Source organism: Cervus canadensis, chromosome 22, assembly GCF_019320065.1.
Source record: "Cervus canadensis isolate Bull #8, Minnesota chromosome 22, ASM1932006v1, whole genome shotgun sequence".
Lineage (NCBI taxonomy): Eukaryota > Metazoa > Chordata > Mammalia > Artiodactyla > Cervidae > Cervus > Cervus canadensis.
In genome coordinates, this window is record NC_057407.1 from 57,538,950 (window position 1) to 57,557,552 (window position 18,603).

At 42.4% G+C, this 18,603-nt stretch overlaps 1 protein-coding gene across 2 annotated transcripts in view; it reads right to left on the reverse strand.

Annotated features, from left to right (window-relative positions):
- The window catches only part of LOC122425139 (up-regulator of cell proliferation), a 36,072-nt gene extending 29,384 nt beyond the window's left edge, over positions 1–6,688 (reverse strand). For both annotated transcript variants that reach the window (XM_043443527.1, XM_043443526.1), the window contains exon 1: positions 6,525–6,688. In XM_043443527.1, coding sequence (XP_043299462.1) covers positions 6,525–6,538 — 14 coding nt within the window. In that variant the 5' untranslated portion in view covers positions 6,539–6,688. The remainder of the gene's footprint in view (positions 1–6,524) is intronic.
- Positions 6,689–18,603: the final 11,915 nt, after the last annotated feature.

The window sequence follows — 18,603 nt, forward strand, 5'->3', positions numbered from 1 at the left end:
AGACAGAACCACATCTGACCTACATCAGAAAAAAGGCCTTCCTGACATGCAGGTCATCTCACTAGGAATGTAAAACCTCTTAGAGGGAATTCTTCTTTAAAAGAAAGAGCTGTGTCTAAGTTATTCTACATTCAGCCATATTTCATACAAGCAAAATTGAGGGTATAACCACTCTGCTAAAACAGCTTCTTGCTCCAATAAACCAACTGAACGCATCCTCACTTCACTTTCATCCCGAGCATGCCAGAGATGCTGCATGTGCTTTGTGATCAGAACAAAATACTGAATGGAACATTTTTGTTGTGCCTCAGTAAATAAATGTAAACCAGTTGTCCATAATGGGGCTGTTAGGCATCAAGTTTTAACTTAAACTGCTTAGCTGGGCCTCAATTTCTTTATCCTTACAATACAGGTAATAATAGTACTTACTATAGGGTTGCTATGAAGATTAAATAACATAATATATACAAAAACACTTAAAGAGGGCTTAACAACACACTCCTTAGAAGCAGGCAGGATCTCAATTTAAAAGGAGATTCCCTTGGGCTGGAAAACTCTTGCCACTCATGGTTATGGGTAAGAAGAGCCTCTCCTTTAAGTTGAGAGAGATGTCACCAAATGGCACTCCATCTGACGAAGCGCTGGCACATCTGACACCCATGAGCATGTTAAGTGGAGTCTGGTGAGCTGCTCTTGCAGAGCCAGCTATAAGAACACTTCCAGTTCTCTAGTTTTCTCCAGTGGGGACCCACTGGGGTGGCTGCTGGCTCACTGGGCAACCCCAGATCTACGAAGGAAGAGCGAAGTCTGCATCCTGCTGCCAAAGCCACATGCATGCATTCTTTGGAAGCCACAGCAGCTCCTGAGCAGAGGCTCAGGGCTCTTTTGGACTTCACCTGGGGGCAGATACATACCTCACATGAGTTACTCAAGTGTCTCATTCCTATGGTGTGATCTGTGGGCCCTTTCCTTCCTCCCCCTGGCCTGGCCAGAAGACCCATCCTCCACCCAGTATGAAGAGCTTGAAGCTCTTGTGGTCCATTTGGACCAGAACAGGCTTCAGTGGGAAAGCTGAGCCCTTCCCAGGAGCGGAAGCCCAGGATCCTTTCCTTTCCCACAAAATGTTGGTGTTGGAGAGAGTCTTCCTGGACAGGAAAGACAAAAGGTTGCAGTTAAGTCTGGGGTACTTTTAAATGTCCAATCGATGTTAATAGGAGTTGCTTTCAGCTGCCAAGGGAGATGAATCCTGGGGGAGTGGCCAGGAGGGCAGGTGAGGTGTTCAATGGCTCTCCTTGCTCCCCCTAGTTTCAGTCCAGGACAGATCTCATCATCACTCCAGGCCCTGTGTAGAGACTACTTAAGTGTTACAATGACCACATTTTCTGAAACAAAAACCTGAGGGTATGAGTTTACTTATGGGATATTATGGGTGGTTAGAGTTCAATGTTATCAACCAGATCAAAGAAATTAGGACTATTTCCAAGGGCTTTCTTGGTGGCTCAGATGGTAAAGAATCCACCTGCAATGTGGGAGACCTGGGTATGATCCCTAGGTTGGGAAGATCCCCTGGAGGAGGGCATGGCAACCCACTCCAGTATTCTTGCCTGGAGAATCCTCATGGACAGAGGAGCCTGGTGGGCTACAGTCCATGGGGTCACAAAGAGTTGGACACTACTGAGCGACTAAGCACCAAGGGGATATAAGGAGTCAGGGATGAAGTTTCTATTTTGAAGAAAGGGTCAATGAAGATGCCATTAGCTTACTATTTCTCAATTCAATAACTCCATCAGACAGGCAAAACTTTTAAAGTTTGATGTCATTGCATGTTGGAAGGTGTAGAGGACCCTTACAATGTGGTGGTGGAAGGGGAATGCGGTACAATCATTTATAAGGATTTTTGGTAGCATCAGCTGAAAAACATACAGGTCCTCTGACCACAATTCATTGTCTCTATTTTAGAAAAACACTCGTGCATGTCCATAGGGAGACACCAATTGTACAGCATTATCTTACAAAGAAAACTGAAAGCATTCTTAACTAGATAACATAAGCATGACAGAATGTTATATAAATGTCAAATTTTAGGTAGATCTGTTCTTTGTTTTCACATGGAAAGCATTTCAAAGCATACTGCTGGGTGAATAAAGCAAGCTGCAGAACAGTATGAGACCACTTATGTAAAAGACAGAGCAAATGTTTAAGATGGCAAATTTTATGTTATGTGTAAAATAATAAATTAAAAAATGGGGGGGAGGATATAACATGTAAATGCAACAGAAAATGTCTGTCAGGATACCTGCCTAACTAAGATGGCGGCAGGGGCTGGCGGGGGGCCGGGGGGGTGGGGAGCGGAGCATGTCTCTCTGATAAAATGATGGCCTGATTTAAAAAATACCAAAATGTTTAAACTGGTGGTCTAGGGGTACTCTTTCGCCCCCTTCTGATGCCTATGTCAGAAGCTTTCTCTATCTCCTTTATACTTTAATAAAACCTTATTACACAAAAGCTCTGAGTGATCCAGCCTCGTCTCTGGCCCCGGATTGAATTCATCTCCTCCAGAGGCCAAGAATCCCGCATCTTATCGTTCAGCAACAACCTTTCATCTTGGGGGCTCGTCCGGGATCCTTCTGGACAAGATGGGCCTGATAATCTATGTGAGCCTACTTCTGCTGACTCCAGAAATCCTGAGTCTACCATTTGATCCTCAAGACAATGCCTTCCTGTCCTGGGCTCACTCCTATGCTGCATTCCACAATCGGTCTAACTGCTGGGTCTGTGGAGCACTCCCCTCTTCATCAGTGGAAGTTGTCCCATGGTGGACATCTCCACTTCAAGGAAAAGACTTTCTCCAAGTCTGCGAATACCTTCGGCAACAATCACATGTGATGTCTCTTCTTAAACTGATGACATCTAACAACCTTAAGATGGACTGATGTAACTATGGACATAATGTGACTTTTCATTTTGATTTTAACTTGGTTTAATGACTATTTTGCCTTACATCTGTAACTGTATAATGGGGTTTTCTAACCGTCTAAAAGCTTTTAATTTACAAATAGTTGTCCGAGCTCCTATGAGTGCCACAACCTCCTCCAACTATTACTTGGGGCCCCTGGATCAGACATCCTCACTATGAGGATTAGGAGAATATGTTGCCTCACCAATTTAGGGACAACGCCCCTTGTCAGCTCGGAAGCAGTTATGGAATGAGAACGACACCCCTTTTCCCTAGGCAACATAATTCTCCTAAAAGAAAAGGGGGGAATGAGAGAGTCATTTCCTAGGCAGATTGATAAGAAGTCTAGGGGTCCCCAAGGAGAGAGAGGTCTGGGATATTCAAGGAGGAAGAAAGGACAAACTTTTACTCTTTTTCCTCTACATTCCTTAGGATTATATAACAATAATGTATCCTGCCTGAGGACAGTCTTTGGATTAAACCCTCTGGCTAATTCTGTTATCCTAAAACATAAATTATGGGAGTAGGTCTGGTCTTTACAAGGATGTATCCTGCCTGAGGACAATCTTTGGATTAAACCTTCTGGCCAACTCTGTTATCTTAAAATGTAAATTATGTGAGTGGGTCTGGTGACCCACTGGTGAGGTCTTTGCAGCCTCTGGCCAACTCTGTTATCTTAAAATGTAAATTATGGGAGTGGGTCTGGTGACCCACTGGTGAGGTCTTTGCAGCCTCCAGACATTCTTTGGATTCACTGGAGAGTATATAACTCCATTGCTAATACTAGCAAAGGGGGTACTCTTTTGCCCCCTTCTGATGCCTATGTCAGAAGCTTTCTCTATCTCCTTTATACTTTAATAAAACTTTATTACACAAAAATAAATAAATAAATAAATAAACTGGTGGTCTATAGAAACTTAGACTACACTTGACTTTTGTTTTCTGTTTTTAAATTTTATACTTTTGTTTTTCAAATTATCTACCATTAACAATGTGATATATACATATTATACAGTTAACTGGGTTTGCCATCCCTCTAGATGGGTATGGATGGATGGTTGTAAAGTTGCTCTGGTTAGGAGCCCCTTCAAGATGGGCTGCAGATGATGAAGGCCACAGACTTTGGTCCCAGGAAAATACACACTTTGTCCAATTTCTTTATATAATAAAGAATACTAATTCTTTATTAGTATTTTATACAAATTCAAGTATATCCAAATACTTTACACAATTTCAAGGAATGCAGGACCTTGGAAGCCCACCCATAAGTTATGAACCCCAGGTTAAGAACCTTTGATTTGGACATTTAAAGCTGCAGAAATGGATGCAATCATGCAAAGAACATGTACTAGGTAGGAATTAACAGAGATAGACTGTAGAATCCAAAGAACCCCCAACAGTGAAGGAGCAGGCAGAGCAAAGAAGAGATGCAGGCTATAAGGAGTGGAGGCCTACAGAAGAGGGTAGACGGTAGCAGACTGATGAGCTAGCTCCATCTCTCCTGTCCCCTCTGCCACCTCCAAACTGCTGTCAACGGATTGCCCAGAGCTGTATGACAAACATCCTTCCATGAACAGTGGGCAGTAAACCCACAAAAGGAGGCTAGGTCCTACAGTTTGACCCTGCCTCCATCTCTGGCCTTATCTCTGTAGCTCCAAACACACTAAGCTGTGAGTCATCTCAAAAATATCTTTTCCCTTTCATGACTTCATTTTGCCATTTTCTCTTGTATAATGCCTAGCATATTGATAAGGTCCTCAAAAATTGTCAGAATTTCTTCTTTCCTTACCAACCCTCTTATGGAAATTGTCACTTAGAAAAGAACACTAGATTTGGAGGCTCTTCCATAAACAGCCCAGCAGAAATCACGGCGTCCCCCTCCCATCCCTGCCCTGAGTCTCTGGACTTACTCCTGCCACACCCCGTCTAGTAGACTGACTTCGAAAGACCAAAGGATCTTAGGAAACCAGGTCTCCCTGGCTAGACACTGGTCTATCAGCAAAGCCTGCAGACATCTGGAGATGCGGACTGTTCCCAAATTTGTACACACCATAGTAAGTACCTAGTTCTTTCCATGAAATGAAAATAAAGTATACTAAAAATGTGACGTCAGTTTTCAAATGGGTACCTCTAAGAAATAAGTACCAACTGCAGACTTATGAGATCACTCAAAAATACTTCGGACTGCAAATGTCAAATCTGCACTTATATAATCTACCACAGGGATGCAGTTTAGGGACTATTGGCTCACAGAAGGGCATACCAGCCCAGCATTAAGTCCACCTCTGACCCATGACTACAAAGTAGTGGACACCAAATGCACCATCACTTGTTAAAAGGCCTCATGGAAGCCCCACACAGGCTCAGCCAGCCCTTGCTGCTTCCAGTCTGCCCTGCCTCACCCTTTCCTGACAGGAGGGCCAGCAACACAGTGGGACCTTGGACCTCTGGGTGAATCAACGTGGCCTTCTGAGGAATGACTGTTTATTTACAACCTCAAAGTACTGGGTATTTCTGACTGCTCCTCCCCAAACCTAGAAAGACAGCAGGTAGATGGAAAATATCCAGGACTTGTCTGGAGTCAAATCCAGCTTGCTCCATTAAGACCCACTGCACTGAGTCAGTTCACTAAGCCACGGCATGAGTGAACGAACTCCCATCACCTGGAAGGGTAGTAATATCCATCATTTCTACCTCGCAGCAACCCCACCCCCACACCAGCAACCGGTAAAAGCCCTCTGAGACGTGGAAGGATGTACAACGTGAATTGCTATCACAGCCACTAGGTCTATGACACTCTCAACAGTGGACAATAGTCAAATGAATACTAGTAACAACTAAAGCAATGACCTTGAGACTAATTTTCCTCCTCTGTTAAGCGTAGCTGTTTGATTAATTCTGTCAATCCTAGCCTTCATGACCATAATGAATTGCTGAGGTTTTACTTTGCAATAAAAAATTTTTTTTAATGACAAACTCTGTGTCACCATCACTTCCTAAAAGAACATTTAACACCAAGACAGTAGAACGGAGGTGATGTCGGAATCGCGGTAGCCACTGTAACCAGGCCCACGGCCCAGACCAAGAAGGAGGCCCCGACCTGGCCGAGTCGAGGGCTGACCCTGCCCTTACTCCTGACGTTCGGGGACATTCAGGCTGCGTCCTGACTGCGATGAGAGCCCAGCATCAACTCTACCGAGAACCAGCGGAGAAAACAGATGCGGAAGGCAGGGCGGCAGACCCCAGCCGGGCTCCGGGCGCGGCGGCTCCAGGCCCCGGGCGGCAGTGGGGGTGGGGAGCTGCCGCGCCCGCGCTCCCAGCCCTCGTCCCCCCGCCGCTGCCCGCCTCCGGGCCCCGGACCCCGATCCCGCCCCCCACGCTCAGAGCCTCAGCCCGCGCCCCCCGCCCGGCCCTGCCCCCGCCTCGGCCGCCCGCGACCAACGTCGGCAGCAGAGGGCCGCAGGGCCGGGCGGGGGTCCGGAGCCGCGAGCCGGGGAAGGCCGCCGGCGGTGGGCCGGAGCACCCACCGCGCAGCCCGCACCGGCGCGACCGCGAGCGCCGCACTCACCCGGACGACGCCATGAGCGCGACGAGGCCTCGGCGCTGTCGCCGCCTGTGCTTCCTCCGCGCCGAGCCGCTCCGCCGGGGAGGGGCCTCTCGCCGGCCCGACTCCACCAGCAGGCGGCGGGGACGGCGGGGACGGCGGGGACGGCGGGGAGGTCCCGGGGTCAGCCGGAGAAGGGTGTGAGCGCGCCGGCGGCCAGATGGGGCTGGAGCCGGGCATCGGTTCTGAGCGTCGAGGGCGGTGGGGCCTCGGGGAGGGGGTCCAGGGCCCGCTCCGAGCGGCCCAGAGTGGGGGGCGGGGGGCAGCTGGCGCGCTGACGGCGCTGGGTGGCACCGAGGACGAGGGCGGTGCGCGACCCACAGGCCTGATCCTCCCACCTGCTCAGGTGCACAGCTTCCCAGAGGCCAGCAGTCGCTGGAAGACGCCTTCTGTGCCAAACCAGCGGGAGAACCTGCCCTGGGGCCACTACAAACAGCTGCAGGACCCAGGTGAAGTCAGAACCTCCCAGATTTGAGTTTGATCTCCTTAAGAAAACCCTTTTCTTTAGCTCTGGTGTGTGAGGATGTGGTGTTGTTATTATGCACAACAGTAAGTTTGCTATTTCTTACTTGGTGTACTGTGTTGCACGAATGTTGGCCTCGGAGTCAGTGATCCATTGTAAAAGATGTGTAAAATCACACTGTGAAGTCTCGAGGACTGTGGGGGCACTTTTTATTTTTCTTTACATGATACTATTTATCCACAGTAATGGCTCTGGAATTCCTGCAGTGGGTTTCACAGCGTCAATGATGGGTACTTGAACCTCAGTTCCTGTCTCAGCAAAATGAGTTTTCAGAGGTAAATGAGCTCTTGTAAGTAAGAACACTTAGTAAAATGCTCTGGACAATGAAAATCATCGTTGATTGCACTCTGTGTTATATTAAATATTATGGTTTTTCCAGTGGTCATGTATGAATGTGAGAGTTGGACTGTCAGGAAAGCTGAGCACCGAAGAACTGATGCTTTTGAACTGTGGTGTCGGAGAAGACTCTTGAGAGTCCCTTGGACTGCAAGGAGATCCAACCAGTCCATCCTAAAGGAGATCAGTCCTGGGTGTTCATTGGAAGGACTGATGCTGAAGCTGAAACTCCAGTACTTTGGCCACCTCATGTGAAGAGTTGACTCATTGGAAAAGACCCTGATGCTGGGAGGGATTGGGGGCAGGAGGAGAAGGGGACGACAGAGGATGGGATGGCTGGATGGCATCACCGACTCGATGGGCATGAGTTTGAGTAAGCTCCTGGAGTTGGTGATGGACAGGGAGGCCTGGCGTGCTGCGATTCATGGGGTCGTAAAGAGTCGGACACGACTGAGCGACTGAACTGAATCATAATTTCTTTACTTTTACTAACAATAAGAGTAAGAGACAGTAAAGATGTGACTGAAAGCCTTTGCTCTGGAGCCAAAATACCTGGGTTGAAATCTCAGGTCTACTAATTACCAGCTGTGGAACGTCAGGAGGGTAGAACCTTCCCACGGCTACAGTTTCTTCAGTTTGCTTTTCAACGAGGATAGTAATAGGTCCCTTCCTCTCTATGAGGATTGAATGAGTTAATATTTGTAAAGTGATTAATACATTGCCTGGTAGATGGCCTTGTTGACTTACAGATTAACAACCTAAAAGCTGAAAGTTATGTTTTATTCAGTGGGAATTTTTAGGACTTTAAGCCTGGAGACAGCATCTCAAGTGACCCTGAGAGAACTGCTTGGAGAAGGTGAGGGGAGGAGCCAAGTTATATAGAAGTTTTGTAACAAAGGACAGGTAGTCTGAATATCAACAGATTATCATTAAAGAAAACTAGATAACCCAAGTTAAGGAATTTAGCACTTTTCTATGTATGGAGAGATGTAAGAGTCTGGGCTTCCTGAAACCATTCCTTTGATATGTACTCCAGCTTTCTGGGGCCAGTATCCTGTTTTTACATCCTGAGCTTCCTGGGGGCTCACTGTAGGTAGTGGCTGCGGTCTGACAGCTGCTAGATGGCATATATTCTCTCTTTTTTAATTTTACTTATTTATTTTTAATTGAGGGATAATTGCTTTATGATATTGTGTTTGTTTCTGCCACACATCATCATCAATCAGCCATAGGTATACCTACATCCCCTCCCTCATTATCCTCCCTCCCACCTCCCTCCTCCCACCCCATCCCACCCCTCTAGTTGTTACAGAGTCCCCATTTGAGTTCCCTGAGTCATATACCAAATTCCCATTGGCTGTCTATTTTATGTACAGTAGTGTACAGAGGATGAGATGGTTGGATGGCATCACCAGTTCAATGGACATGAACTTGGGCAAACTCTGGGAGATGATGAGGGACAGGGAAGCTTGGTGTGCTGCAGCCCATGGGATCACAAAGAGTTGGACACAACCTGGTGACTGAATAACAACAAGTGTATATGTTTCCATGTTACTCTCCCCATTTGTCCCATTCCCTCCCTCCCCCCACCCCCTGCACCATGTCCATTAGTCTGTTCTCTCCATGTCTCCATTGCTGCCCTGGGAGTAGGTTCATCATTACCATCTTTCTAGATTCCATATACATGCATTAATATACAATATTTTTCTCTTTCTGACTTACATCACTCTATATAATAGGCTCTAAGTTCATCCACCTCATTAGAACAGACTCAAATGCATTCCTTTCTATGACTGAGTAATATTCCATTGTATATATGTACCACAGGTTCTTTATCCATTCTTCTGTTGATGGACATCTAGGCTGCTTCCATGTCCTAACAATTATAAATAGTACTGCAGTGAACATTGGGATGGCAGGTATTCTTTCCTTCCTGAGTTCCCTCGTGGCTCACCAGCTTACCATCCATGGTAGCTGTAATCACTGGTGACTGTGACATCCTGGTTTAATGACATGGGAGGAAATATTCCATTTCTCAGCCTCTTAATCTCCAGAGAACCCATCCAATGTTTTGAGAATGCTTCTTTCCTTCAGTAAAATGGAATGTCACAATTGATGCCTTGAGTTCAGAAGATAATGCTCTGTAAGTGTGAGCTGAAAAGTAAAGCTACAGGGGGTTTGTGAGACCCAAAGTAGGTGTGAATATTAGAGGGTTAAGGAAGAGTTTGGGGAAAGGGCAAATGATAAAGTGCCCTGATTCCAGGCAGCAGTGGTTGCCATTGGAGTGGAGGAGGTCCACTGTTTTTTAAAAATAAGCTGTTGGTTTTAAAATATGTTTTGAAATATTGACTAGTCTTAGTTCAATGAAAGTAAATATTCTTCCTCAATATGAGTTATACTAGGTATGTAGCATTTCACTGCATGGTGAACCATCATATGTTTTAACCAACCCTTATTGTTGTGGTCCATGCATGGATTGGAAAAGAATTTTCATATGTGAGGCAGAATGAAAAGAGAGTAAAGTTTATTAGAGTGTGCGGCACTGTTAGAATACCAGGCCAGCCCGAGAGAGAGCAGAACCCTTTTGCAAGCTTATAGACAATTTTTATAGCCTCAAGACACAGAACATTCCTACTGGAATGATGGCATTAGGTGATTGGTTAGGGTTCTATTGGGTGGGTAACGAAAAGTGAAAGTGAAAATCACTCAGTTGTGGCCAAATCTTTGCGACCCTGCGGACTGTACAGTCCATAGAATTCTCCAGGCCAGAATACTGGAGTGGGTAGCCATTCCCTTCTGCAGGAGATCTTCCCAGCCCAGGGATCAAACCCAGGTCTCCCTCATTGCAGGCAGGTTATTTACCAGCTGAGCTACCAGGGAAGCTCAAGACTACTGGTGTGGGTAGCCTATTCCTTCTCCAGGGCATCTTCCTGATCTAGGAATTGAAGCTCAGGGTGGGCAATAGGGTGGATATTTTACCTAATATGGGGTTAGGGGACTGGCCTGTTTAGATCCAGAGGCTCAAACCATTCAAGCAGAATTATAAATAACTAAAAAGCTATTAGGCTTCAACAGTGTGTGAACTGAGAACTTCCAGATGTACAATCTGGATTTAGAAAAGGCGGAAGAACCAGAGATCAATTGCCAATATCCATTGGATCATTGAAGAAGCAAGAGAATTCTAGGAAAACATCTACTTCTGCTTCCTTGACTACACTAAAGGCTTCAACTGTGTGGATCACAACAAACTATGGAAAATCTTAAAAAGATGGGAATACCAGACCACCTTTCCTGCCTCCTGAGAAATCTGTATGCAGGTCAAGAAGCAACAGTTAGAACCAAACATGGAACAATGGTTCCAAATTGGGAAAGGAGTACATCAAGGCTGTGTATTGTCACTGTGCTTATTTAACTTCTATGCGGAGTACATCATGCGAAATGCCAGGCTGGGTGAAGCACAAGGTGGAATCAAGATTACTGGGAGAAATACCAATAACCTCAGACACACATGATACCACCCTTATGGCAGAAATTGAAGAGGAACTAAAGAGCCTCTTAATGAAGGTGAAAGAGGAGAGTGAAAAAGCTGGCTTAAAATTCTACATTCAGAAAACTAAGATCATGGCATCCAGTCCCATTATGTCATGGCAAATAGATGGGGGAACAATGGAAATAGTGACAGACTATTTTCTTGGGCTCCAAAATCACTGTGGATGGTGACTACAGCCATGAAATTCAAAGACACTCCTTCGAAGAAAACCTATGACAAACCTAGTTCAGTTGAGTCACTAAGTCGTGTCAGACTCTTTGCGACCCCATGAATCGCAGCACACCAGGCCTCCCTGTCCATCACCAACTCCCAGAGTTTACTCAAACCCATGTCCATTGAGTAGGTGATGCCATCCAACCATCCCATCCTCTGTCGTCCCCTTCTCCGGCCCTCAATCTTTCCCAGCATCAGGGTCTTTTCAAATGAGTCAGCTCTTTGCATCAGGTGGCCAAAGTATTGGAGTTTCAGCTTCAGCATCAGTCCTTCCAATGAATACCCAGGACTGATCTCCTTTAGGATGGACTGGTTGGATCTCCTTGCAGTCCAAGGGACTCTCAAGAGTCTTCTCCAACACCACAGTTCAAAAGCATCAATTCTTCTGCGCTCAGCTTTTCTTCACAGTCCAACTCTCACATCCATACATGACTACTGGAAAAACCATAGCTTTGACTAGATGGACCTTTGGTTGACAAAGTAATGTCTCTGTATTTTAATATGCTGTCTAGGTTGGTCATCACTTTCCTTCCAAGGAGTAAGTGTCTTTTAATTTCATGACTGCAATCACCATCTGCAATGATTTTGGAGCCCCAAAAAATAAAGTTAGCCACTGTTTCCACTGTTTCTCCATCTATTTGCCATGAAGTGATGGGACTGGATGCCATGATCTTAGTTTTCTGAATGTTGAGCTTTAAGCCAACTTTTTCACTCTCCTCTTTCACTTTCATCAAGAGGCTCTTTAGTTCTTCACTTTCTGCCATAAGGGTGGTGTCATCTGCATATCTGAGGTTATTGATGTTTCTCCTGGCAATCTTGATTCCAGCTTGTGCTTCCTCCAGCCCAGTGTTTCTCATGATGCATATAAGTTAAGTAAGTAGGGTGACAATTTACAGCCTTGATGTACTCCTTTTCCTGCTTGTAACCAGTCTGTTGTTCCATGTCCAGTTCTAACTGTTGCTTCCTGACCTGCTTACAGGTTTCTCAAGAGGCAGGTCAGGTGGTCTGGTATTCCCATCTCTTTCAGAATTTCCCACAGTTTATTGTGATCCACACAGTCAAAGGCTTTGGCACAGTCAATAAAGCAGAAATAGTTGTTTTTCTGGAACTCCCTTGCTTTTTCAATGACAAACCTATACAGTGTATTAAAAAGCAGAGGCATTACTTTGCCATCAAAGGTCCATGTTGTCAGAGCTATGGTTTTTCCAGTAGTCATGTATGGATGTGAGAGCTGGACCATAAAGAAGGCTGAGTGCCAAAGAATTGATGCTTTCATACTGTGGTGCTGGAGAAGACTCTTGAGAGTCCTTTGGACTGCAAGGAGATCAAACCAGTTAATCTTACAGGAAATCAACCCTGAATATTCATTGGAAGGACTGATGCTGAAGCTGAAGCTCCAGTATTTTGGCCACCTGATGCCAGGAGCTGACTCATTTGAAAAGACCCTGATGCTGGGTAAGATTGAAGGCAGGAGAAGGGTACAACAGGCTGAGATGGTTGGATGGCATCACCACCTCAGTGGATATGAGTTTGAGTGAACTCCAGGGAATGGTGAAGGACAGGGAGGCCTGACCTGCTGCACTCCATGGGGTCGCAATGTGTCACGACAGAGCGACTGAACAACAAAAAAAGCTATTGCCCAGCAAAAGAAATAGTTTTAAAAATGAGAAGGCAAGCTATGAGAAAGAAGAAGTATATGCAAAAGATGTATCTGATAAGAGGTTAATATCCAAAATATAGAAGGGACCATTAAAAATTGGGCAAAGAACCTGAATAGATGTTTCTCAAAAGAAGACAAATGTCTTCCTTTATACAAACAAGTGTATGAGAAGGTGTTCAGTATCACTAATCATCAGGGAAATGCAAAGGGGAAAGAAATTAGTGATCACTTCACACCTGTTAGAATGGTTATTACCAAAAAAAAAAAAAAAGGAATAGCAAAAAATGAAGATATTGGTGAGGATGTTAAGAAATGGGATGCCTTATACACTGTTGCTGGCTATGTAAATTGTTGCAACCACTATGGAAAACCAATGGAAGTACTTCAAAAAGCTAAACACAGAAATACCTTAGGGCTTCCCTGGAGGCTCAGTGGTCAAGGATCCACCTGCCAGTGCAGGAGAGGCAGGTTCTATCTCTGGATCAGGAAAATCCCCTGGGGAAGGAAATGCCACTCATTCTAGTATTCTTGCCTGGGAAATTCCATGAACAGACGAGCCTAGCAGGCTACCATCCATGGGGTCACAAAAGAGTCAGACATGGCTCAACAACTAAATAACAATGACAAGAAATACTTTATGATCCAATAATCCCACTTCTGGATATATATCCAAAAGTGTTGAACTCAGAATCTCAAAGTGATATCTGTACTCCTATATTCATCAACATTATTCACAATAATCAGCATATGGACCAACCTAGATGTCCATCAATAGATGAATGGGCAAAGAAAATGTGGTATATAAATAAAATGAAATATTAACCTTTAAAAAGTGACAAATCCTGCCATTTGGAAAAACCTGGATATATATGGAAGACATTATGCTGAATGAGATAATCCGGACACAGAAAGACAAGTACTATATTATTTCTACTTTTATAAGAAATTTAAAATAATCAAATTCAGAACCAAAGCATAGAATACTGGTTACCAGGGACTGAAAAGAGGGAAAAGTAAAGAAGTGTTGGTTGGTCAAAAGGCACAGAATTTCAGTTACACAAAATGAGTAGGTTTTGGAGATGTACTACACAACTTAAGACGACCTAAGTTAATAATACATATAAATATATAGTTATATATATATTTGACATAAAGTTGATTTACAATATTGTGTTCATTTTAGGTATACAACAAAGTGATTCAGCTATAGATATATTTTCTGTTTATTTTCCATTATGGGTTATTTCAAGATATTGAATATAGTACTCTGTGGGATACCGTAAATCTTTGTTGCTTCTATGTAGTGTAGTTTGTTAATCCCATACTCCCAATTTATCCTTCTGCCTTCTCCTTTGGTAAATATGTTTGCTTTCTCTGTGAGTCTCTCTTTGTTTTGTAAATAAGTTTTTTAGTACTATTTTTTAGAGTCCACATATAAGTGATATTATATAATATTTGTCTTCATCTGACTTACTTCACTAAGTATAATATTGTCTAGGCCCACCCATTTTGCTACAAATGACAATATTTCATTAATTTTTATGGCTGAGTAATATATATCACATTTTCTTAAGCCAGTCGTCTATTGATGGGCACTTGGGTTGTTCCCATTGCCTTGCTATTATAAATAGTGGGGCTATGAACATTGGAGTGCATGTGTCCTTGGAAACTAGAGTTTTTGTCTTTTCTGGATATACATCCAGAAGTGGGGCTGCTGGATAATATGTAGCTGCATACTTAGTTTTTTAATGAACCTCCATACTGTTCTTCATGTGGCTGTATCAACTTACATTCCCACCAACAGAGTAGGAGGGTTCCCTTTTCTCCACACCATCTCTAACAGATATTATTTGTAGATTTTTGATGATGGCCATTTTGAGACATGTGAGGTGATAACTTGTTGTAGTTTTGATTTACATTTCCCTAATAATTCTCAATTGTGAGCATCTTTTCAAGTACTTGTTGCCCATCTGTATGTCTTCTTTGGAAAAATATTTACTTAGGTCTTCTGTTATTTTTTCATTGGGTTTTTTGTTGATATTTAGCTATATGAGCTATTTGTATATTTTTGGTTGCAATATTTGCAAATATTTCTGCCATTCCATAGGTCGGTCTTTTAGTTGATGTGCAAAAGCTTTTAAGTTTGTTGTAGTTCCATTCATTTTTGCCTTGTTTTCCTTGAGAGACAGATCAAGTAAATATTGCTAGAATATATTTATGTTCTAAAATTGTATGTCTATATTCTCTCCTAGGAATTTTATGGTATCATGTCTTAGACTTAAGCCATTTTGAGTTTATTTTTGTATGTGCTGGGAAAGGGTGTTCTAATCTCATTGCTTTATATGTAGCTGTCCAGCTTTCCCAACACCACTTGTTGACAAGACTGTCTTTTCTCTGTGATACATTCTTGCCTCTCTTTCAGTAAACTGATTGACCACAGGTGTGCTGGTTTATTTCTGGACTCTCCATTCTGTTTCATTGATCTATATATCTCTCTTTGTGCCTGATATCACACAGTTTTGATTACTAGAGTTGTGTACTATAGTCTGAAATCCAGAAGGGTTATACCTCCAGCTATAGTCTTTCTTCAGGATTGCTTTGGCAATTCTGGGTCTTTCGTTGTTCCAAATAAGTTTTAGGATTATCTCTTCTATTTCTATGAAAAATATCATGAGTATTTTGATAAAGCTCACATTAAATCTGTAGATTGCTTTGGATATTATGGTCATTTCATCAATATTAATTCTTCTCATCCAAGAGCATATGAGACACCTTTTTATTTCTTCAAATGGTTTTCATTTTCTTTATCAATGTTTCAGGCTTTTGAGTGTAGTTACTTCACCACCTTGGTTAAGTTTATTCCTAAGTATATTTTTGGACAAGATTTTAAATGGGATTGTTTTGTTTCTTCTTCTTTCTGGCATTTCATTGTTGGTGTAAAGATGCAAAACATTTCTGTATCTTGAGATTTCTGTATCAAAATTTTTTTCTTGTTTCCTTCTACCTTACTGAATTCATTTATTCTGATAATAGTTGTGTGGAGACTTGAGGGTTCTCTCTATGGAGTATTATGTCATTGGCAGATAGTGACAATCTTACATCTTTCCTTCCAAATTGTATATATTTTATTTCTTTTCCTTGTCTAATTGCTGTGACCAGAATTTCCAATGCTATGTTGAATAGAAGTGGTGAGATAGGCATCCTTGTCTTGTTCCTGAATTTAACAGAAAGGCTTTCAGCTTTTCACCTTTGAGTGTTATGTTGGCTGTGGGTTTGTCATAAATAGCTTTTATTGTGTTTAAATATGTTACCTTTATACCCACTTTGGTGAGTTTTTATCATAAACAGATAATAAATTTTGTTAAATGCTTTTTCTGCATCGATTGAGGTTATCATATTTTTTTTGTCTTTCCTTTTGTTAATATATTGTATCACATTGATTGATTTGTGTGTGTTGAACCACACTTTTGACCCAGGAATGAATCCAATTTGATCATGTTGTATGATCCTTTTTTATGTATAGTTGGATTTAGATTGCTAACATTTTGTGAGGATTTCTATATCCATAATCGTCAAAGATATTAACTTGTAATTATTTTTCTTTCTTTCTTTTTTTTTTTTTTTTTTTTATTTTTTATTTATTTATTTATTTATTTTTTTTTTTCTTTCTTTCTTTTTTTGTGTGGTGTCTCTGTCTGAGTTTGGTATCAAGTTGCTGGTGGCTTTATAGAATGAATTTGGGAGTGATCCTTTCTCTTCAATTTTTTGGAATAGTTTGAGGAGGATAGGTGTAAATTCTTTGTATATTAGGTAGAATTCCCTGGGGAAGTTGTCCAATCCTGGAATTTTGTTCACATGGAGTTTTTATTATTAATATTACAAATTCTATTTCACTTCTAGTGATTGGCCCATTCAAATTACCTAATTTTTCTTTACTTAATTTTGGTAGGCTCTATATTTCTAGAACCTTGTCTGTTTCTTCTAGGTGGACCAATTTGTTGGCATATAACTGTTAATAGTATTCTCTTATGATTTTTTTTCCTGAGGTTGTTACTTCCCCTCTTTCATTTCTTATTTTGTTTATTTGGGTCCTCTCTCTCTCTCTCTTTTTAATGAATCTGGCTAAAGGTTTGTTGGCTTTACCTTTTAAAAAATCAGCTCTTAGTTTCATTGATCATTTTTAATTTTTAATATTAATATATGTTTTATTTATCTCCTCACTGATTGTTATTATTTCCTTCCTTCTGCTGATTTTAGGTTTTGTTAGTTCTTCTTTTTCCAATTATTTTAGGTGGTAGGTTAGATTTTTCTATTTGAGTTTCTTTTTGTTTGTTTCTGGAGGAAGGCCTATATTGCTATGAACTTCCCTCTTAAAACTGCTTTTCTGCATTCCATACATTTTATAAGGCTATGTTTTCATTGTCATTTGTCTTGAGGTATTTTCTGATTTCCTCTTTGAGTTCATAATTGACAGATTGGATTTTTTGGTAATATTTTGTTTAGGTTCCACATGTTTGTTCTTTTCCCCTTTTTCTTTTTGCAATTGATTTCTAATTTCATATGACTGTGGTTGGAAAAGATCTTGCTTTAATTTCTATCCAACTGAATTTGCTGAGACTTATTTTGTGACATCAAATGTGGTTCACCCTAGAGAACTTTTCCTGTGTGCTTGAAAAGAATATGTATTTGGAGGTAGTGTCCTGTAGATATCAATTAAGTCCAAATGGCCTATTGTGTCATTTTGGATCTCTATTGCATTATTGATTTTATTTCTGGAATATCTGTCCATTGGTGTCAGTAGATTGTTAAAGTCTCCTACTATTATTGTATTATTGTCCATTTCTCCCTTTATTTCTATTATTATTTGTTCATATATTTGGGGACTCCTCTATTGGGTGCATATGTTAAAGAGTTTAATATACCCTTCTTCCCTTTATCATTATGTAATGTCCATTGTTTTCTTCATGAACTTTGTTCTAAAGTCTATTTGGGAGACCTACACAAGATGGCAGAAGAGTTAAATGGGTATATCACCTTCCTTCCCACAAATACATCAAAAATACATCTGCATACGACCAACCCCTATAGAACACCTGAACACTGGCAGAAGACCCTAGACTTCCAAAAAGCAAGCTAAACTCCACAGAATGATGTAGGGCAAAAGATATGAAAAAGTAAAGAGACAAAGGATTTGGGACAGGGACCTGTGTCTCGGGAAGGGAGCTATGAAGGAGAAACACTTTCTGCACACTCAGAAACTCCCTCAAAGGTAGGAACAGGTGGAGATTTGGAATCCCAGAGGGGAACCAGCAACAGGTGCTTGGAAAACAAAGTAGAGAGTTCACCATAGAGATCATTGCCAACCAACACTTCCTAGCCAAAACGCTGTTTGCACACTTACCATGGCAAGTAGGGGTTGGATGCTGAGGCTCAGGCTTTGGGGCCCGGGTCCCAGGGAGAGGACTCCAGTTGCTTGCCATGAATATACTCTGAGGAGGCCAGTATGACACAGCTGAGGGAGTTCAGGGAAAAGCCTGGTCCTGCCAGAGAGACAAGGAATCATTGCTGCAGTAACCTTTTAACTTCGCACATTTGGAAACTTCAGGGCCCCATCTTCATGAGTGACATAGGAGGGAAAATACCCTGATGTTGGGAAAGAGTGAAGGCTGAAGAAGTGGGTGACAGAGCTTGAGATGGTTGAATGGCATCACTGTTTCGCTGAACATGAATTTGGGCAAACTCCCCGGAGATGGTGAGGGAT